The sequence below is a fragment of the Trachypithecus francoisi genome, unplaced genomic scaffold, assembly GCF_009764315.1.
Source record: "Trachypithecus francoisi isolate TF-2019V2 unplaced genomic scaffold, Tfra_2.0 Lachesis_group1, whole genome shotgun sequence".
NCBI lineage: Eukaryota > Metazoa > Chordata > Mammalia > Primates > Cercopithecidae > Trachypithecus > Trachypithecus francoisi.
Window position 1 is genome coordinate 64,851,095 of NW_022681454.1, and position 23,182 is coordinate 64,874,276.

Consider the following 23,182-nt stretch of genomic DNA (forward strand, 5'->3'; position numbering starts at 1 on the left):
CAGCTAGTTGGAATCCAAGCTCATTTCTATGCCAATATGTAATTGAAGGTAGTAAAATAACGTGTTTTAAATAAAATTTTAAATGTCAAGGGCAGGAACTGTGTCTTTTTATTTTCTTACCCCTCCCTCAAACACTAGCATACAACTCACATGTGATAGGTGTTCCAGCTCTATTCATTGCTTCTTGTTATGTATTTCCAAGTTTAGTTACTTCTAATTTAATACAAAAAAGATGGGAGAGAGGCTTGTGTTTTGGACCCAAAAGACTTCTCCCTTCCCAATAGCCATATATTTATTTAGGAAACAAGTGATCTAAAGTTAATTCTTTTGTTGTTAGAAATCAGGAAAGTTCTTTAAATATATTTTGAGATAGAATCCCCACAAATATTGTTACGTTCTCATAAAGTAATTAGAAATAATGGAGAATATAGTATCCACCTTGATTGTTAATCAATTGTATTCCAAAATATAAGTATTTTCCAGCATTCTATACATGGAAATCTCAATTCCTGATAATATAAATGTCCCTAAGCCACAATCATATATCCTAAAGTAAAATATCCATTATAAAAGTGACATTATGCTATGTTTACTGAGTTGTTACTGTTGTAGACTTTCTTATTTGTACAATTTATTTAAAAATTTTGTCATTGTTGGTTACATACAATGATTTTTTATGATACAAGTTGTTTTAATACCAAAATAATTAAATTCTCTGACCATGCTCAATAATGAATATTTAACTGTATATGTTTTCTTCTGCCACATACATGTATTCTGTTAAATAAAGAGACATATCCATGAAACCTCTAGTAGGAATTGGGGCTTGCATCCCTTTCTGGGGAGAAGTCAATGTTCCTGATAAAATTACTGTAATTCTCATTTTCTCACTGACAAACAGAAAACCAATCACCCAACAAACATCTAATGTAGCTGAGTTATAATGAACATGAATGAATAAATTTGAAGGGATAAAAGATGTCACGGAAGGGAAACATAAAATGAAGTAAAATTTGTGTGTGACTGGGGACTCTGGACTGGTTGTATGTGAAAGAACTTCGTGATTCTAGTGCCTGCTGCCTGAGCCACAACCATCCAAGCCATTCACAAGAGAGAATCCTCAGGGAGACAAGGTTATCAACCTGCACTGACTAAATTCCTACTCTGTTAGATCAGGGCCTTGAAATTGGGCCCTCGGGGATCTGTGATGCATTTAGCTCCATAGAGCTACCATTTCAGACTGGCCATTAGGAATATGCCTAAACCACATAGGTTGGTAAACACCAATTGTGATAGGAATTGGAGGTTGCTCCCTCAGATTATACTGAAGCTCCCAAAGAAAGCAATCAGAGACATTTATCCTTATTTATTATTTCCTAATTTCCTAATTTCTATTTCTTTTTCCTGAGCAAAATCAGGAAATAAAATGCTCTCTGATTTAATTTTAAAGTAAATTATACAATTTGGACCAAAAATAAAATCAGACTAAAGAGTTATTTATATATTACTTGATTATGAAAAATCTCATGCTCTCTTGAAATATGTATGCTTTGGATAATTCACATTTCTATTAATGAAAATGGGAATATATTATTCTGCCAGCTAATTCATATTTTGCTTATTCCAGCGATTGACAGCAGAAAGATGAGGAATCTTCTCAACAGTCGTAAGTTCCAAAACCCACAATTAACTGTTTATTTCACAGTGAAAGATCATGAAAAAAAGTTATAGAAAAGTTAGCGGTAAGGTTTACCAAGCTTTTTAAGACTCATTTTATATTTTTGTAAGTCTTTTTATTATTTTTAGTATTTAAATTTATAAATTTATACCAAATACAATTTTAAGTTTATATGACCTATGAGATGTGATTAAAAACACCTTACATAATATTCTAGATATTATATAATATTCATTATAAATAGCTCTTTTAATATTATCTGACAATTCAAGAGAGTGTTTTAAACTGGTAACATTTAGGCTTTAATTTTTTTTTAATTTGCTTGCATTTTTATTGAAATATCTGTTATGTAAATTATCTTCCTCTTCCTGCCCTGCGCCCCACATTCCAGCATTGGTACACAATTAAGGTCTATTGTGGACAAACATGCCCATTAAAAATGTTGTAACACTTTAAGGTCTCTTTTAAGATTGACTTGAAATCTAGTCAATTGAGGGTTTGATATCAGGGAAGAAGAATTTTTTTTTTTAAACTAGTTTTTCAAGTTTTAAAAAACCAAAAAGGTCAATATTGTTTGAATCTGTTAAAATACAGGGATTTGCAAACACAATAAATTGATTCTCCTTAGTCATTAGTTAAGGGAAAATCATGACCCACATTTAGTATTGGGCTGTCTCTCAGTAATAAGGATACTGCTACTAGTTTTGATGTGGGTCCTCCTAATTTTGTATCCCACTCTGTCACTTACCAGCTGGGTGACCGCCAGCAGTGTTCCCTCTTCAAGGCTTAACTTTCTCATCTGAAAGGTATGTTGCTATAAACACATCTAAAACACATAGCAGAGGATCTATACATTTTTGGTGCTAGATGAATTATCTATATATGCTTTATAAGGAGAGACAGAAGTTAATTCCTGGTCTGAATGCCTTGAAATGTTAGTGAACATTTCTTCTGAATCTCAATAGGATCAGCAAGACCTGTATCACATAAGACCAAAGGCTGAGTGCTATGAATGGTTCACAAGGTAGCAGGGACAAAGGATTGTCTATAACCAAAGCAAATCAGAATATACTTTTTTCTTCCTTTTTATGAATACGAATGATCGTGTATTTCTGTGGCAGGCTGTGGAATAAGGATGACATCTTCAAACATGCCATTACCAGCATCCTCTTCTACTCAAAGAATTGTCCAAGGAAGGGAAACAGCTATGGAAGGGGAATGGCCGTGGCAGGCCAGCCTCCAGCTCACAGGGTCAGGCCATCAGTGTGGAGCCAGCCTCATCAGTAACACATGGCTGCTCACAGCTGCTCACTGCTTTCGGAGGTAAGTTAACCAAGGCTGCTGTGAACCTTCTTTTCACAGTCCTCATCTGCCATTGATTGAGTGCATCAGAAGAGTCCAGTCTTGCCAGTTTATCCTTTGCTCCATTCAGCGTAGACCCTGCTGTCCCCTAAACGGATTATGCTTCCCCTATGCCCTATGTATGATGCTTGGGTTTTGTCACTTAGAGTTCTCATATATTTTCCTCTCTCGTGACCCTAGTGCTGTCTTTCCTACCATGTATTATATAAAATAATAAGTAGATTATTGTAGTGTAAAGACTATTACACATGTAACAAGTTTCATGTCTTACATACTCAAGAAGAAAGTCAGCTACTTTTGTTTTGTTTTTTTTTCCAATGAATCCCTCTAACTTCCCACTGTCAGCATTGCCATCACTTTACGAATAAGAAAAGAGTCATAGGTATCCCTCTTGAAGTTCTCTCTTCTCATGGCATTCTCTAGGAACCCTGCAGGCCTGTATGGTCCAGAAAGGGGTGTGGAAGGTGGGAGAGACCTGCCACTTTGTCTTACTCCCTTCACAGTATTCAAGACTGGTTAAGTACAGCCCAGCAAAATCTCTCTGGGCTTTCATGGTTGTACCCCTTAAAACTCAGCTGTGTCATTTCATGTACACAGACATACACAGCACCCTAGTGCCCAAGGAGGTCAGGAACACACAGTTTTTGTTCCCTGAAGTTTTACCATCATGGTACAGAAAGTTTTTCCTTTTAAACTCTCAAAGACAAAACTCTAAATAGAGACCCTTTGCCTGGCCGGTGACACTACTTTTGCACTCTACACCTTATTAAAGGAGCCTATCCTTGGTGATTCTGGGAGGCACTTTATCATCCTTCTAAGGGTAACATCCCAGATGGTTCCAAGATACTAAGTTGATTATCTGTTGCTTCCTCACAGAAGAGAAGAGAAAAGGGACTCACTCCTACATGTGTATTTACAGCTCCTGGAATAACTGGCATTATGACTTATGGGTAAATTTGAGTCCCACTCACTTGTGAAGATTTTCTAATTTTTTCATATTCACACAGTCCTCCAATCTTCGCACTTCTGTTTTTGTGAGAGTGTCTTCCATTTTAGTTTATAATTGATCTCTCTTTATGTAAATTAAAAATAAACAAATCCAGAATTCCAACTTAATATTTAGTGAAGATTATAAGCTGTGGCAATTGAAATACTTGTTTCAGCAGGTCCAGTGCAGGCTCTGGGTACTCACAGACCTACATGGGAATTGGCCATTGAGCTTGATGAAGTAGAGATTACTGGTGACCTTGATAAAAGAAGTTTTTCTAGTGTGATAGGGATGGGAATGGATTCAATAGAGAACGGAAGGAGGATTAGATGCAGTAAGTTTTAAAACCACTTTTAAGAAGTTTTTAAATGAAAGGGATCAGACCAAATTTGACAGTTGATGGCAGTTGTGAAGTTAAAGGAAAGATTTTTAAAAATGTGGGAGACACACAATAGCATATTTTATGCTGATAATAAGAATCCAAGAGAGTTGGGTAAAGTGATGATCCTAGAGAAAAAAGAGTGCAATCTAGAAGTGATATATTAATAATTTCATGTAATCGCACAATGTGGTATACTGTTGTGAAGGAAAACTACGTGGTACTTTGAAGACAATATTGCATTATTCACATCTTTAAATTTTTATAAATTTATTTTTTCTGCAGAAATAACGTATTTTCAAAATCATATTTAAGACAAATCTTAGCACCCTTATATCTATGAAAAATGATTCCAGTCTTTGTGTAACAGTGTGGGTGGGGAAAACACTCTTGAAAAGATGGAAAGAGACCTGGATCATCTCCTTTTGACACTAAACAGTGGAGTGTCACTCACCTGCACAAGTCATTGAACTTCTGGGCCTTGATTTTCTTATTCATAAAACATGTTGAATTGGCCCATCATGTGAGGCTTCCTCTCTCATTGGCAGTACATAAAGGGATGGTATAATTTTTATTCTCTATCTGATTGATTTGTGAAATCCTTAAGACCTGAAGTCATATTATGTCTTTGTATCTCTGAGATTTCTAGTATCTAGTGCCTAGTTTTTAGTCAGTCCTAAGATTTCTGGTTTGAATAAAATCTTATCTTAATCTGTAAAGAAGTAAAATAGATGAGAGCAGAACCCCTCACATCTCCCTGGGCTCTGCCTGCTTTTTTTTTTTTTTTTTTGAGACAGAGTCTCGCTCTGTCACCCAGGCTGGGGTGCAGTGGCGCGATCTTGGCTCACTGCCACCTCCACCTCCAGGGTTCAACAAGCAATTCTCCTGCCTCAGCCTCCTGAGTAGCTGGTACTACAGGTGTGCACCACCACGCCTGGCTAATTTTTGTATTTTTAGTAGAGATGGGATTTCACCATATTGGTCAGGCTGGTCTTGAACTCCAGACCTCATGATCCACCCACCTCAGCCTCCCAAAGTGCTGAGATTACATGCATGAGCCACCACACCCGGCCTCTGCCTGCTCATTTTTAGAGAAGGGCAGCACTTAGGAAAACACTGATCTTTCAGGTTTTTAAATTACATTTAAAGGTTGATGATTTGCCAACATAGTAATTCTTCTTTACCCATAGAATTTTAAGTTACTCTATATTTCCGGTCACTCAGGATGAGGATAACTTTAAAAAGAAGGAACTGGGCTTTGGAGGACCATAAGGAGGTAAAGAGATGATAGTACTAGGTAGAATTTGCTGGTGATATAAACCTTGTGGGAGAGAAAAGCATCTATGTGAAAGGAGAACTCAAAGTCTAGTAAGAGGGACTGACTAGGCCAGATCCATGGGTGGTGGGAGCTGAATTTGAGTTAGGATTACTTCGTCCTTGTATATCAGGGAGGAATATGGGTGTAGGGTGGAGAAAAAACCCTGTGTATACATGAAGGTTTGCAAAGCAGACAAATTACACTTCACTTCAAAGATCACAGTAAAACCCAGTAAAATAAGAACCAACAAGTGAGTCATAAAATAAGAATGAGTGGAAGATGTGACATGGAGAGAAAATGCCTCTTAGTATGTATATTATCCAAAACAAATCAAAATTAATTTCTACACAGTTTGTTGAAATTAGGGAAAAAAGAGAACCTGACGAGTTCCCAGCAAGAACTTTAAAAATTGGAAATTAATCATACTTATTAATTATTTTACATAATTAATTGTAGTAATTTTAAGAACTATTTTTTTCCTATTATGTTATCAACTACAAATTTTCTCACCAAGAGGATGTTTCAGGAGCATAATACTGATAGTTGGGAAGTAATACAGTCTCATTCTTTTTTACAGAATTAAGACAAGCATCACAAGTATTACTTTTTAATATTTTGCAGAAATAAAGACCCAACTCAATGGATTGCTACTTTTGGTACAACTATAACACCACCCACAGTGAAACGAAATTTGAGGAAAATTATTCTTCATGAGAATTACCATAGAGAAACAAATGAAAATGACATTGCTTTGGCTCAGCTCACTACTGGAGTTGAGTTTTCAAATACAGTCCAGAGAGTTTGCCTCCCAGATTCGTCTATAAAGTTGCCACCTAAAACAAGCGTGTTTGTCACAGGATTTGGATCCATTGTAGATGATGGTGAGTAGTTTCAAAGTAATTTTCTTATCACAAAAATGTCTTAAGATCAAACGAGCTATCTAAAGGAATCCTTCTTAAGCTTTTAATAAAAGTAATGGTCTTTTCAATGTGTGTGGGCTTGGGCAGAACAGGGGACTGGGGGTTAAAAAGTAAAAATCAGGTCCTGTCTTTGAGTTTACAGTTGGAGCAGTGGTGGCCAGGTATGGTGGCTCACACCTGTAATCCCAGCACTTTGGGAGGCCGAGGCAGGTGGATCACCTGAGGTCTGGAGTTCCAGACACGCCTGGCCAACATGGTGAAAACCGCATCTCTACTAAAACACAAAAAAAATTAGCTGGGCATGGTGGTGTGCGCCTGTAATCCCAGCTACTTGGGAGGCTGAGTTAGGAGAATTGCTTGAGCCTGGGAGGTGGAGGTTGCAATGAGCCAAGATAGGACCACTGCACTCATACCTGGGTGACAGAGCTAAACTCTGTCTCCAAAAAAAAGAAGAAAGAAATCTCCACAATTGGAGCAGTGGAAAAAAAAAAAAAGTCAGGGAAAGAGACTAATATAGAAGGAAAAAAACAACTACATCAGGTAATATAAGAAGGGACAGAACACTACGGGAGTTCAAGGCGGTAAGTAATCACAAATTTTGTCTTTCCTGGATATAAATACGTTACATATACTTTAAGTCACATGTATTTTATTTTAATCAGCATGTACTTTAAATCACAAATGTAATGATAGCTTTTTCCTTTATTTTAATTCTTTCTCATTATATGAGAATTTATGATGATCATAAACATTAAAATGGGTTGTAAATATTTTGAGCATTTTTTTTTGGTTAGTTAATAAAATCTGTGTCTTTTTCCTGTGTCCAACCTGCTAGGGGTGTTAAAAGACATCAAGTCTAGTAATTGTATAAATTAAATACCAGAACTTAAGATTTCTAGGTACTAGTTCACTCTATTTTAAAGAGAAAGATTAGGCCAGATGTGATAGCTCAACACTTTGGGAGGCTGAGTCGGGGATCACGAGGTCAAGAGATCAAGACCATCCTGGCCAAGATGGTGAAACTCCTTCTCTACTAAAAATAAAAAAAAAAAAATTAACCAGGCATGGTGGTGGATGCCTGTAGTCCTAGCTACTTGGGAGGCTGAGGCAGGAAAATTGCTTGAACCTGGGAGGTGGAGGTTACAGTAAGCCGAGACTGTGCCATTGCACTCCAGCCTGGTGACAGAGCAAGACTCCATCTCAAAACAAAACAAAGAAAGAAAGAAAGAAAGAAAGAAATAGAGATTAACTGAATGTTTTAATGAGAAATAAGAAATACTTAAGTTTCACCATCAATTGGTGCGTTCCATGGCGAGCACATCATGGCAATTGAAGGTGGAGAGAGAACATGTAGAGTTCATGAACTTACCTGTTTTAGAAAAATATCTCCAGAGGCAATTGGATTTTTGTCAGCTGTTGGGGTATTATCTTGATGCTGCTTCTTTTTCTCTATATTAATAAGCAATTCTATTTTGAAAATGTTGGAGGGCTTCCAGATCTTGGTTCAGAATAGAGTACAAGGAATAATTCACAAGATAAAATTTGGCCATGACTCCCAAATGAGAATGTCAGAAATGTCATGTAGTGAAAGTACATCCTCATGTCAGTCTCTTGAACACGGCTCAGTTCCAGAAATCCTCATTAGCCTGCTTTGTAATGCCACAACTGGAAGACTATCAGCAGAAGTGATAAAAGGCAGCCACTTCAAAAATTTGGCAGCAAATAGACCACCCAATGCATATATTAAGTTAACTCTGCTGAAATCCATGGATCAAGAGATGTCCAAATGCAAGATACCCATCTGCAAAGGGCAGCCAAATCCAGTGTACAAGGAAACTTTTGTTTTTCAAGGGGCCCTATTTCAGCTTTCTGATGTGACACTCATACTGTCTGTGTATAACAAATGCAGCATGAGAAGTAAAGAGATGATAGGCTGGATTTCTTTAGGTCTCAACAGCTCTGGAGAAGAAGAACTCAATCACTGGACTGAAATGAAAGAGTCAAAAGGACCGCAAGTACGTAGATGGCATGCATTGCTAGAGTCATGATGAATAGAATAAGCAAACAATTATCATCCAAGGCAATATATTTCCAATTACAACATTACTGTTTCTACCAAGTCGCCATTAGAAGAGCTGTTCTTTGAAGAATCATATTCAACCTTTTCGTAAAATGCTTTAAATTCTATGGAAAGAACATCTCATACTGACATAAATGAAGAAAATATGTGTATCTGGTAGAGCTTGTTTGGGAAACTGAGAAATGTACATTATCATTGCTAAACTAACAGTCCTCCAGAAATTTAATAAGATGTTATTGATTTGAAGGTAATTTTAATTTAGCAAAAGAGCCAGTACTTTTATGAAAAATCAAAATTATAAGTGATTTTAAAAAGCAGAATTTTAGTTGCAATATAATTTTAATATCACCCTACATATTATTTATAAAACATAGCTTGGCCAGTCTCTGGTGTTTGTAATGTTCTTTAATATGAAAAAGTAGCTCTCCAACCCTATCATAAGTCATATCTAATGGCAAAGAGTTTCAGTCACATTGAAAATTGTTTTATTTCAGACATGTTCCCTTTGTGCACTTAGTTTCATTGTGCCTCAGTTCCTCTCTATAACACTAAATCTAAGTGCAAACAAATATTCATTTTCATACAGGAATGTTTTCAATATGTTATTTTTTTTAAAGATCATTTTTCATTAGCCTCTGCTTCTGCCTGATCCGAAGAGATAAAGTCACTGTATTGGTCCCTTGCAAGTCTTTTAGACAGGTTGTACTATAGAACTATGTAACTTCCTGTTGAAAGCACTTCCTGTATTCTCGTATTCCAATGTAGGAAGCTAGTAGAGCAGGACTTTACTTTAAAATTTCTTTCAGTGATTGACTCTTCAAAAATTGCAGTAACGTGAAAAGACTTTTTTTTTTACAAACTGAAAATGCAGCAGATAAGCTGTAGAAAATGAAAAATAATTCAATTTTAATTTTCTGCTCTGAGTAACCAACACTGCGTAAAGCGGGTAGCATCCAAAATAAGAAACTGTCCTCTCTCTAAATTTTCACTCTTACTTCAATTTATATTTCTGATATAAAGAGTATGCAGTTCTCAGTATGAATCGGAATATCGTGTTAAAAACAGTTCTGTGATTCCTTGTAAAGTTTCCAGTAACTTGTAACTAGACTTTAAGAAATTTACAGATAAAGTTCTTCAACGTGATGTTATCTTGTGCCTTTCACGTAAGTTAAATTTGCTCATACAGCTTGAAAGTTGTATTTGCAAAATTAAGCCTTCGATTTTTATAAAGGTAACGATTCCTCAGAACAGTGTTGCAAGATCTTTATTTCCTCTGAGATATGTAAAAGTTGTATAATGTGCTGATTTTTTAAATGACAAGGTGCTTTCATTTGTTTTTATATTTAGGAACTCTAATTAATCAAGAATATTATAAGCTGTTTTCTTTTTAATTTTTCTTCTAGGATATTTTTCAAATAAACTAGTAAGAGTTAGAACCTGGAAAAAAAAAAAAAAGAGAGAGAGAGAGACAAGTTTCTTTCAAGGATATCCTGAAAACAAACAAACAAACAAAAACTAGTGCTACTATATCTTTTATATATCTTTTTTTTTTTTTTTTTGAGACAGAGTCTCGCTCTGTCGCCCAGGCCGGAGGGCAGTGGCCTGATCTAGGCTCACTGCAAGCTCCGCCTCCCAGCTTTACGCCATTCTCCTGCCTCAGCCTCCTGAGTAGCTGGGACTACAGGCGCCCGCCACCACGCTCAGCTAATTTTTTTAATGTGTGTGTTTTTAGTAGAGAAGGGTTTCACCATGTTAGCCAGGATAGTCTCGATCTCCTGACCTCGTGACCCGCCCACCTCGGCCTCCCAAAGTGCTGGGATTACAGGCGTGGGCCACCGCGCCCAGTCAACTAGTGCTAATATATCTTAATCTAGTTTTTTTTTTTTTTTTTGACAAATTTTATTATATGAAAAGTTTTCCAAATGCTCCATGCATATCCAACTTGGCTTTGTGAGAGGTTCTTAAAAGTCTCTTACAGCTAGCACAGGGCTACTCACCAATAGCTTCAACCCAGAGCCCTAAGCTACTTATTTTCTGTATTCAACTAGGCAGTATCCTCTCCTCCTAACATCCAGCCCCGTTCTGTGTTGTCATCAGATCACTAGCACATATTGGGCATTCATTTTGTTTCCCATGCTGTGAGACACCCCTAAATAATACATGACAGAGGAGAGTAGGGTGAAGAGATCTGTGCAGCTGTGTCCTGGTTTCTACTTGAATAGCTTTAGGAATGTCAATGAACTTCCAGGGGCCATGGTTTCCTTATACGGAAAATGTGGCAGCTGGGCAAGACCAATGTTATGAACCTCTATGAGAATCTAATGAGGACTACGGACCCTTTCCTCATGAAAAAAATGCATGCATATGTAATATTTCACATGTAGTTTTAAGGCTCCTAATATCCTTGAGAGATCTACAAATGTGATGTAATACTGGGACATGTATATTTATGGCTCCTTGCATGTAGACATTTATGGCATAGAAAATAAGATGATACCTAATGTTAATAAAATAATACTTGGTTTTCACTAATGAGAATATAAAATGTACAATTTATGTGTCTTTTATGTCTTAGATACAATTGTATTTGAGGAATATCATTTATTTGTTTGTCCATTTGTGCAATAGGACCGATACAAAATAAACTTCGGCAAGCCAGAGTGGAAACCATAAGTACTGATTTGTGTAACAGAAAGGATGTGTATGATGGCCTGATAACTCCAGGAATGTTATGTGCTGGATTCATGGAAGGAAAAATAGATGCATGTAAGGTATGTTTAAAGTAAAGCCAAAAGTTTGTGGGGAAAATTTCCATTAGCTATTTCTGAGTTTGGCATATATTTTACCTAGCAGAAAAAAAAAAAATGGTATCTCTCACACCAAGAACTGAGTTTATTTAATAATCATAACAATAATAATAATTGTATTGAGTGTTTAATATATGCTAAGCCAAAAATTAAGCACTTTGTATACATTATTTCATTTAATGTAATGAGATAAAAGCAATATCATAATTATACTTATTCATCCCCCAGCCTCCCAGTCATTTCCCTTCGCCCCTTGCATTTTTTAATGACAGCGACACCTGAAACAGGTTTTCTTTTCAGTAGATCTTGAGATCTACTGCAAAGGCCTGCAGTAGCCTGCATTAGCAACACTGACCTGTTTAAATGCTGGACTTTTAGTTCCTAGACCTCCTCTCCTCCAGTGATCTTCTATACTCTTCAGCCACCTCACACCTTCCTCCTAGAGTCACACTATGGGCCTTGTTATCAAAAACTGCTCCATCTCCAAAAATGCTTATTTACATCTTCCTTTTTGACTCCTATCCCCCAGTGTTTCCTCCTTGCTTTTTAACTACTGCTTGCCTAGATACACTTACTATGTTATACCCTAGTCTACCAACTCTCATTCCCAACATGCACAGCCTACGCGGACATTCCTTGTGTCCTTTCTTTGTTCTATTTTTCTCCTTAGGCTTTGTCACCATGCAGTACGCAGTATTTTTATTTATCTAGCTTATTGCCTATTTCTGCATTAACTAAAATGTAAGCTTCATGAAGGAAGACATATTTTAATCTATTTTATTTACTGCACCTGAAATAGACTGGTGAAAATATGTGTTGACTGACTAAATGAAAAGCAGTCTTTTTTCAACTTCATAGACACCTATTGTCCATTGATTCCTCTGTTTTCTCACAGTTCATTAATCCTTTCCTTTCTTCCATCTTCTACTTTTCCAGCTCAGATTTCACTATTATTTTTTATTGATAAATCATAATTGTATTACATCTATGGAGTACAATGTGACATTTGATACATGTATACAATGTGGAATGGTTAAGTAAAACTAATTAACATATTCATCACCTCACTTAACTTTTTTTGTGATAGACATCTAAATTTTACTCTCTTAGTTATTTTGAGGTCTATAATAGAGTATTATTGATCATAGTCACCCTGCTTTGCAGTAGATCTCAAAACTTATTCCTCCTTGCAGAAACTTTGCACCCTCTGACTAGCAACTCCCCCTTCCCTCACTCTCCACCCCGCTAGGCCCACCCAGACTCTGGTAATCATCAGTCTACTCTCTACTGCTATGAATCCAACTTTTTTAGATTGCACATATAGGTGAAATGATGTATATGTCTTTCTGTGCCTGGCCTATTTCACTTAGCATAATGTTCTCTAGATTCATTTATGTTGTCCCAAAAGGACAGAATCTATTCTTTTTATGGCTGCATAATATTTTTTTTGTAAATATACCATATTTTCTTTATCTCTTCACACATTGATGAACACTTGGGTTGATTCCAAATCTTGACTATTGTGAATAATGCTGCAGTGAACATGGGAGCACAGATATTCCTTTGACATACTGATTTTAATTTTTTGAATATATTCCCAGAGGTGGGGTTGCTAGATCATATGATAGTTCTGTTTTAGTTTTATAAGGAGCCTCCATAGTGTTTTCAATAATATCTGTACTAATTTACATTTCCACCAAGAGTGTATAAGGGTTCCCTTTTCTCTTCATCCTCATCAATACTTGACTTTCATCTTTTTTATAAAAACCATTCTAGCAGGAGTAAAGATGTATCTCCTTGTGGTTTAAATTCATTTCCCTAATGATTTGTAATGCTGAGCTTTTTTTCATGAATGTGATGGCCATTTGTATGTCTTCTTTTGAGAGGTATCTAAGTCCTTTGCCAATTTTTTAAAATTAAGTTTTGTTTTGTTTTATTTTTTGCTATTGTGGTAATTAACTTCTTTATATATTTTAGATATAAGCCCTTATCAAATATATGGTTTGCAAACATGTTTTCACATTCTGTGAGTTGTCTCTTCACTTTATTTTTTTGTTTTGTTTTGTTTGTTTGCTGTGCAAAAGCTTTTCAGTTTGATGAAATCTCATTTGCCTATTTTTGCTTTTGTTGCCTGAGTTTTTGAGGTAATATTCAAAAATCCTTGCTCAAACCAATGTCATGGAGTATTTCCTCTGTTTTCTTCTAGTAGTTTTATAGTTTCAGGTCTTAAGTTTAGGTTTTTAATCCATTTTGAGTTTTTTTTTTTTTTTTTTTGAGACAGAGTCTTGCTTTGTCACCCAGACTGGAGTGCAGTGGTACGATCTCGATCTCAAATCACTACAACCTCTGCCTTCCAGGTTCAAGCTATTCTCCTGTCTCAGCTTCCTGAGTAGCTGGGACTGCAGGCACACGCCACCACACCTGGCTAACTTTTATATTTTCAGTAAAGACGAGGTTTCACCCTGTTGACCAGGCTGGTCTTGAACTCCTGACCTTAAGTGATCCACCTGCCTCAGCCTCCCAAAGTGCTGGGATTAGAGGCATGAGCCACCACGCCCAGCCTAATTTTATTATTCTGATATAGATAACCAATTTTCCCAGCACCATTTATTGTATAGACTATCTTTTCCTCAGTGTGTGTTCTTGGCATCTTTGTCAAAAAATCAATTGACCATAAATATGTGGGTTTTTTTTTTCCTGGCTTTCTTTTCTATGCCATTAGTTGATGAGTCTTTTATTATGCCAGTAATATGCTATGTTGACTACAATTGCTTTATAAGACATTATACAAACCAGGTAGTCTAATGCCTCTAGGTCTGTTCGTTTTGCTCAAAATTATTTTGACTATTCAAGGTTTTTTTTTTGCTTCTATATGGATTTAAGGATTGTTTTCTCTCTTTCTGAAAAATGGCATTGGAATTTTGGTAGGGATTGCATTTTAACAATGATAATTTTAACATTTTAATGAACATTTTAACAATGATAATTCTTCCAATCCATAAACATGGAATATGTTTTCATTTTTGTGTGTTTTCTTCCACTTCTTTCTTCAATATTTTATAGTTTTCAGTATACAAAGTGTTCACCTCCTCAGTTAAATTTACACCCAAGTATTTTATATTTTGTTGCTATCGTAAATGGATTGTTTTCTTCATTTCCTTTTCAGATAGCTCACTGTTAGTATATGGAAACACTAGTGAGTTTGGTATATTGATTTTGTATTCTGCAAACTTACTGAATTTGTTTATCTCTTCTAACAACTTTTTGTTGCTTTTAGAGTTTTCTATCTATAAGATCATGTTGTCAACACACAAAGACAATTTCATCTCTTCCTTTTCTATTAGAATGTCTTCTATTTCTTTCTCTTGCCTAATTTCTCTAGTGACAACTTCCAGAACTGCCTTGAAAAGAAATCAGAGTAGACATCCTTTTGATGTCCCTGGTCTTACAGGAAACACTTTAAACATTTTACTATGGTTTTAATAATAAAAGCCAATATATGGCTTTTATTGTGTTTGACATATACCTATTACGTTGAGAACTTTTCTTACAAAAATGTGTTGACTTTTGTCAAATGGTTTTCCTGCATCTGTTGAATTGATCATGGTTTTTAGCCTTCATTTTGTTAACGTAATGAATCACACTTATTGATTCAAATATATTGAACCGTTCATGCATCTGAGGGATAAATCCCACTTGATGATAGTGAATGATTCTTTTAATCTAGTTGAATTTGGTTCAGGAGTATTTTGGTAGGGATTTTTATGTCCTATGCTTATCAGGAATATTGACCCATAATTTTATTTTCTTGTAGTGTCCTTATCTGGCTTTAGTATCAAGGTAATCCTCACGTTGTCAAATGAGTTTGGGAGTATTCCCTCTTAAGTTTTTTGGAAGAGTTTAAGAAGGCTTGGTATTAGTTCTTCTTTAGATGTTTGGTAGAATTGAACTGTTAAGCCATCTGGTCCTAGACTTGACTTTGGTGGGAGATTTTTTAATTACTGATTCCATATGCTTACTTATTATTGGTCTGTTCAGGTTTTCCATTTCTTCAGGTTTTCCACTTCTTCATGATTCGGTCTTAATAGGGTGTTTTACCTTCTTAAATATTTCTGCATCACCATTTCTCCATTGCCTTTCCTTGCCTCTCTTTCATGCTCCTTTCCTTCCTCCCTTGACCAAACAACTACACTAGCTGTCTTGCTAATTTCCTCATTTTTACTCTTATGCTCCTCTCATGTGTTAGTCGCATAAGAGCCAGAACCATTTCTAAAGAAATGCTAATCACGTCAGATCTCTCTCTGAGAACACTTCAGTGACCTACCTTTAGTCTTAAGATACAAACAAAAACTTCTAAAGAAGACCTACAAGGCTCTACAAGGACTTGTCTTTCCTTATCTTCCAGACTCATCACACACTATTTGCCCCTCTTACACTCCTCTCTCCACCCACTTCCTTTTTTAGACCCTTGCATTTGCCAGGCTCCTTCATGCCACAGAGCATTTGCAATACTGTTCCCTCTGTCTATAACACACCTAACCCCCAATTCCCTTGTGGTTAGCTCTTCTTCCTTCAGATATCAGCTCAATTATACTCATCAGGGGAAACTCCTGTTTTTCCTCATCAGTCAAATTTCCCTGTTGTATGTTACCATAGTAATTATCATAATAGTAATTTTGTGTTTGTTTTTAGGCTTATTTTATATATATATATATATTTTTTTTTTTTTTTTTTTTTTTTTTAACCTAAACTTCAAACTCTATGAGCACAGGGGCCTGTCATTTTTGGTCATTATTTTATCCCTAATAAACATCAGATTGCCTCAGAGATAGAGTAGGAACTCAATAAATAATTAAAGAAACAGATAAATAAATAAGTGAGGAAGAGGCACAGAAAACTTAAGTATCTTACCTAGGGTCATACAGCCAGTAATTAATAGAGCTGGACCTGAAACCGGCAGTTCAGCTGCTGAGACCACACTTTTAACAACCACATATTTATTTACTTATTTGTTTATTTACTTAATCTTCTTTGTTCTTCTTTTTGTTTTTCAAAAGAGATTTAAAAGAGCTTATAAAAATTTAGCAAGAAAACTAATTAGAAGTAGATGAGTTAAAGAAAAGGAGACCAAGAATAGGTCCATAAAATACAATCAAGACCAAGAATAGGTCCATAAAATACAGCATTTGGAAGAGATCCTTGAAATTGTATACCTAGGCTTACAAATGCTAATCTCACATTTAACATTTTATATACATAGTTACTTAACCATGCTAAACAGGTCTGGTCAAACTAGGAAAACAAACAAACAAACAAAAAAAACAACACCTAAGGATACTGAAACAGAAATAATGTAACCATTTCCTGTGAATGAGCATTAGCCTTCCTAAGAAAAACAATACCCTTTAAAGTCTAGCAAAAATTTTTATTCAATTGAGAGACCCATTACATAATCTGTAGTCTGTGTAACAATTTCCTTTTTTTTTCTGTGAACATTAGATTACAATACCTTCCCACTGAATTAAAGTAGAGTTAACAACTTAAAATATGTTTTTATTTCAGGGTGATTCTGGTGGACCTCTGGTTTATGATAATCATGACATCTGGTACATTGTAGGTATAGTAAGTTGGGGACAATCATGTGCTCTTCCCAAAAAACCTGGGGTCTACACCAGAGTAACTAAGTATCGAGATTGGATTGCCTCAAAGACTGGTATGTAGTGTGGATTGTCCGTGAGTTATACACATGGCACAAGGAGCTGATACTCCTGAATATTTTCTATTGTTTAAATTAATGTAGTTTGGATTAGTGCTTTTGCTAGATGTCAAGAAACCCTTCAGATCCAGACAAATCTAATATTGTGAGGTGGTCTTTATGTACATAAGATCAAAACTTCTCTACCATGAGGGAAGAAGACACAGCAAATGACAGATAGCACCTATTCCTTACTCACAAGGGAAACTGCTTGTGATACCTCCTAATAAGATAAATAAGTGGTTTCCCTCAATCGAAGACAGGAACATCGTTTTCCACAAGATATGAAGAGCTGCCAGTAATGCCAAAATTGTACCTCATATAATATCTGGAGCACCTGAGATTCTTCTAGTGAAAAAGAGCGAGCCGTCTTCCCTGAGCTCAGGGCTTCAACATTTTAGAATTGATAAGTGGACCTTCAGTGTGCAAGAACGGAGAAGCAAGGGATTTGCAATATGACTTGAACTCTAATCTGGGCTTATATCTAATAATACAGAGCACTATCACTAACTTCAACAGTTGACAATGTAAAAGTTTTTAAATGTATCTGAACTTGCTGTTAACACAGTGTTACACACTCGAGCACTAGCTTCAGGAAGCATGTTGTGTTGTTAAGAAGCATTTCTGGTTTATTCTTTAACAGCATCTTGCCATCTATATGTTAGTTGTAGTTGGCCCAGAAAGGAAAAAGCAAAACAAAACAAAACAAAGACTCTTGGGAGCATTTTTCCATGAGCACAAGAGGATAAAAAGAAGCAGATGAAGGCTGGGAGAGTTGGTTTCAAATAACTAGTAACAGGACAAGCACACTAATTTTTGATGGAATGAACTATCCAATTATTTACTTAGAAATATTTATATCAGTGTACGGCAACTGGTACTTTTGTAAGTCTTCAGCTCTCTGATAAGTCAGATGTCCATCAGAGTATCAGGTCAGATGTCTATCAGAATATCAGAGCTGATTTGTGTAAAGCTTTGTGTAAAGCACTTAGGACAGTGCCTGGCATATACTATGAACTAAATAAATCTTTGTTATATGGAAGTGAATGCCTTGGCAAGCTTTAAGATAAATGAACTCAATGTTTTCAAATAAGTGTTACATACGGCCCAAATCCTAATGATGGCAATAGTGATAGCATGGACTTTGAACCAGGCTCCTCAAGCTGAAACATTGTCTCTGCCTCACAGGAGCTGTGTGTCCTTGCTCAAGTTACTTAATATCTCTCTTCATTAACTCTTTCACCTCTACAATGGGAATAAAAGTAGTACTACCTCATATAGTTGTTTTGAGAATTAAATGAATTAAAACAAGTACAACACTTGCAATAGTGTCTGCACACAGTAGTCTCTCAATATGAATTAGCTTCTATTTATCGTTAATAATGTGTTTTAGACTCCTCAATAAAACTTACTATACTTTTAAAAAATTGATCTTTGCTTCTTTAAAGCCATGTAATTGATTTCAAAGTACTTTGAATTACATTGTAAAACAAACTCAGTGAACTACTAGAATTTTTTCAAAATCACTTTTATGCCTCATTAATATATTTTGAACTATGTCTGCTTATAGACAAGTAGTCATAGGATGTGACAATCATTTGTCACCATGGTTCTGACTACAGAGATGCATCTGTATTCATCTATAGACTTCAAATGTGAGATTAGATTTGCTGCTCTGATTTATTAGAGAAAAATCTAGACTATTAATTTCCCTAGTGTTAGAAAATTTTGTTAGTTTACATGTACATGTGTTTATATGTAATATATGCAAATGAGAGAAATACAACTAAAATATCTCCCAGTTATTATTCACATGTCAATATGATATAAACCCAAAAAGCTTATTATACACATTTCCTCTTTAAAAACGAAATGTCATCGAATTTTTGAGTCAATGACTAGGTGTAACTAAATACCACCAGAGAAAGCAGAGTAAAAACTTAAATTCTTACACGTCCTTCACTTAAACTTCTACAGTTTGCATATAGCACAGAAACATTTGAAGTTTTTGAGAATGTTTAGCATATTAAAGATGGGCTTGATTGATGATGAACATATTTTATATTAAAGCTAAACACTTCCTTTAGTAGATACGGGACAGCAAGTCTGTCTACCAACAAATCACTTTCCTCTGTGTAATTTCTATAACAATGAATATGTGTTTTGTGTAATCTTATTTATATTTAATAAGACTGTGATACCTTTTTGTGTATAAATATCTGTGAAACTGTGTATACTGATTTAAATATTTCTGTGCTTGATTCAATTGAGTTCAATGATATTTAAGCACAAATGAGAGAAATAAATACACAAGGTTATACGAAAATCCAAGAATGGAAAAGTGGATTTTTTTAAACAGAATCTTTATGTCCTATTTCTAGTTAGGTGTCTGACTTATTGAATGGTTTTGTAGAAATCATGTAATGTGTTTTACCTCATGTTTTCTGTCTTCCAATGGGACCTTAAGCTGTCTACCTTCTGGCATTGTTGTGAGACTTTTGAGATGAATAATAAAGTTGAAAATTCTATGAATGTTCGAAACTTGCTCAAACGTGCAAAGTATATCATTATAAACTGATATCATTTCCGATGATGCTGAAAATCCATCAAGATTGTAAAGAAGTTTGGATTTTTCTACAGTATTGGCATTTTTATGCTCTGTGAGTTTTGAAAATATATTTGTGGTCAAAAACAAAAAAAAAACACCCTAAAACATAAAGAAAAACAGACTTTGCCTCCTGTGTGGTGATCCTATAGTAATATTCATATCTTTTCATAGAAAAAAACTTATAATTTGTCTGACTCTTTTGAAAATACAGGTCAAATTCATTAAGCTGACAATAAATAAGGCAGCTCATAATCTCTGTGCAGTCCTGATGGAATTTTGGGTGGCATGAGAACTCTAGTTAGTTTATAATGCTAGAACAATATTAGACCAAAATTGTTGCCAATAGCTAACCATCTCTCAGTGAAATCTATATGATTCAACAACAATATGGAGAACAAAAATATTTTAATAGGAATCTACTCTTTCCACTGAATAAACTTATTTCTTTGTTAATGTATTTATTTGACAGACAAAGGAGGTATGCAAGGAATCTCTTCATGCAATCATGAAAATGAAAAACAAACTTGAAAGCTAGAATCACAGGTATTAGAGCTGGGAGAAACCTAAGAGATTATCCACATCAGCCTCCTCTTTTGACTGATGTGAAGTCAAGGCCAAGAGAATTTCTGCAAGGTTATACAGTGGGTTTTAGACTGTAGGAAGAGAATCTAGGAGCTCTAGTATCCAGTCCAGTCTTTTCTCCTCTATTCTAACCCGAGTTATGCAGGTTCAGAAGGCAGGATCATTGCAGACCTACAAGTCATTAAAGTTAAATGACTACTGTCAAACTAATTTCTCCTAGTAGTTATAAATATGCTAAACCAAGCAGCATCTCCAATAATTATTGTAACTTTGGCAATGAAACTGGGATTTCCCCCTTTCACTTCTGAGTTTCAGAAGTAACACAGGGGATTTCCCCAACATCAGCTGTGATTCTTTTTATGTGACAAAAACGAGCCCCAATTTCTATTATGTTCTAAATCTTTTCCTCACTAGACCAAAATATACTGTTAGCAATTGCAGTACTATTCATTCTACTAGGAAGTTCAGGAGGACTCAAACACAATAAAAAATTCTAGCCTATTCATCAGTTATCCACATAGGTTGAGTAATTGCAATTTTAATTTACATCCCCACTGTCATTCTCAAATCTACTAATTTACCTAATATCAACAGTAACCATATTTATACTATTCAATGCAAATATAAGTAACACAACATTATCACTATTCTATGTGTGAAATAAATGACCATTACTAACATCTATAATCCTTGTTACTCTACTATCCCTAGGAGAACTGCCCCTGCTAACAGGATTTTTACCCAAATGAGCTATCATTCAAGAAATAACAAAAAACAGTAGCCTCATTATACCTACATTCATGGCTATCATAGCTCTTCTCAACCTGTACTTTTATATACATCTAATGTATTCCACATCACTAATGATGTTCTGAAAGAGATCAAATGAAATCCACAGGCAGACAGCCCGGGCGGTGCCTTGAGCCTAGTTAAAAGTTGACCCCGGACCTAACTGATTATGTTATCTATAGATTCCAGACGTTGTATAGACAAGCATTGTGAAAGTCCCTGTCTTGTTCTTTTTCTGTTCTAATTACCAGTGCTTGCCATATATCTCTCAACTTCCTGAGCCCAGTATAAACACATCCCACCATATGTCTCCCCTCCATATATCTCTCAACTTCCTGAGCACATCCCACCATATGTCTCCCCACCATATATCTTTCAACTCAAAGACTACCATATATCTCAACTTTAGAAAGACACCACCTGGAAAGCCCCCGATAAGGACACAGCCGTTTGTGAAAGCGCGGGAACCAATAAAAAAACTGCTAAATGTATAAACTTAAAACGTTAACCAATTGTAATGCTGTAACCTAGAGAATTCCCTTGTTCCTCTGTAACTTTACAAGTCCTGTTTACATTAGGCTATAAAAAGCAAGCGCACGCATTGTTCGGGGCCCTCTTGCATGTTGTGGAATGGAGGGACCAAGTTCGAACTTGCAGTAAAGATCCTTGCCACTTGGCTTTGACTCTGGACTCTGGTGGTCTTCTTCGGGGAATAAACGGTCTGGGCATAACAGTTCCCAACTAATAACATTAAAATTGCAATTTCAAAACATAAAACAAATCCTCCTCCTACCACCATTCATTATTACTACAGCCCTATTCCTGCCAATCTCATCAATATTTTAAATATTAAACTAGAAACTTAGGTTAAATCAGACCAAGAATCCTCAAAGCCCTAAGTAAGTAAATTATACTTAATTTCTGTAATTCAATAATAAGAATTGCAAGATCTTATCTCACATCAATTGGATACAAAAAAAAGTGAAGTAAGCTAAACTTACATGGTGTTCTGCAAAGTGTATTGCTGGACCAAACCAGTTTTGTGATTAAGACAACAAGCCACTTACAGCTATATTCAACCATACCTAAGGAAACAGAAGATGAATCGAGTGTAGGCAAAGCTACTAAGCTAGTTAAATAGGAAGATCAAAATACTTTGAGGGAAGTTTACTCCCAAATTCATACCTAATTCCATCCTTTTCTCACTCTCCACACAGTTATAATTTTTAAAATTTTGAAGTAATTTAAAGCCTTAATATGATAGAAAAAAAAATCCATACCATATTTTAAAATAAGGCAGCGAAAGATTTCAAGCCTTATTAAAACAACAAATATCTGTTTTACTCTTTACTTTTTTACAATATTCTGTTTTATTAAAAAGCTATAGAAGCCCACTAAAATGCAAATAATAAACAAGTTTTGATTAAGTCACTTTTGTAAATGCTTACAGTTAACCTTCTTTTACAGGTTTCAATATATTCCTTGCCTTAATGTTTTAACTACGACTAATGAGAAATGAGGAAGATGGCCTGTAATGCTAGCACTTTGGGAGGCTGAGGTGGCTGTATCATTTGAGGTCAGGAGTTCGAGACCAGCCTGGCCAACAGGGCAAAACCCCGTCTCTGCAAAAATATAAAAATTAGCCAGGCATGGTGGTGTGCACCTGTAGGCCCAGCTACTCAGGAGACTGAGGCAGGAGAATCACTGGAATCCAGAAGGCGGAGGTTGCAGTGAGCTGAGATCGTGCCACTGCACTCCAGCGTGGGTGACAGAGCGAGACTCCATCTCAAAAAAAAAAAAAAAGTGTAAAGCATATTATTGTAGACTGATTTCAGCACAGACAATGCCACACATTTGTTAAGATTGTAAAGAAGTTTTTATATAATGTTAACATTTTTATCTATAGTGTTGTTTTG

General features: G+C 35.6%; 2 protein-coding genes across 2 annotated transcripts in view; both read left to right on the forward strand.

Annotated features, from left to right (window-relative positions):
* TMPRSS11F (transmembrane serine protease 11F) overlaps nucleotides 1-19,807 on the forward strand; it is a 77,724-nt gene extending 57,917 nt beyond the window's left edge. Inside the window, exons 6-10 of the mRNA XM_033214544.1 lie at nucleotides 1,628-1,666; nucleotides 2,800-3,001; nucleotides 6,347-6,606; nucleotides 11,354-11,496; nucleotides 17,095-19,807. Coding sequence (XP_033070435.1) covers nucleotides 1,628-1,666; nucleotides 2,800-3,001; nucleotides 6,347-6,606; nucleotides 11,354-11,496; nucleotides 17,095-17,253 — 803 coding nt within the window. The 3' untranslated portion in view covers nucleotides 17,254-19,807. The remainder of the gene's footprint in view (nucleotides 1-1,627; nucleotides 1,667-2,799; nucleotides 3,002-6,346; nucleotides 6,607-11,353; nucleotides 11,497-17,094) is intronic.
* Nucleotides 8,123-8,754, forward strand: LOC117085547 (putative synaptotagmin-14-like protein). The gene has a single exon (XM_033214542.1). It carries the CDS (start codon nucleotides 8,124-8,126, stop codon nucleotides 8,691-8,693), a length of 570 nt encoding a protein of 189 aa, XP_033070433.1. The 5' UTR covers nucleotide 8,123; the 3' UTR covers nucleotides 8,694-8,754.
* Nucleotides 19,808-23,182: the final 3,375 nt, after the last annotated feature.

Bases quoted from the DNA above. Each gene is read 5' to 3' on its own strand.
- LOC117085547 (XM_033214542.1), top strand. From the start codon at position 8,124: ATGTTGGAGGGCTTCCAGATCTTGGTTCAGAATAGAGTACAAGGAATA.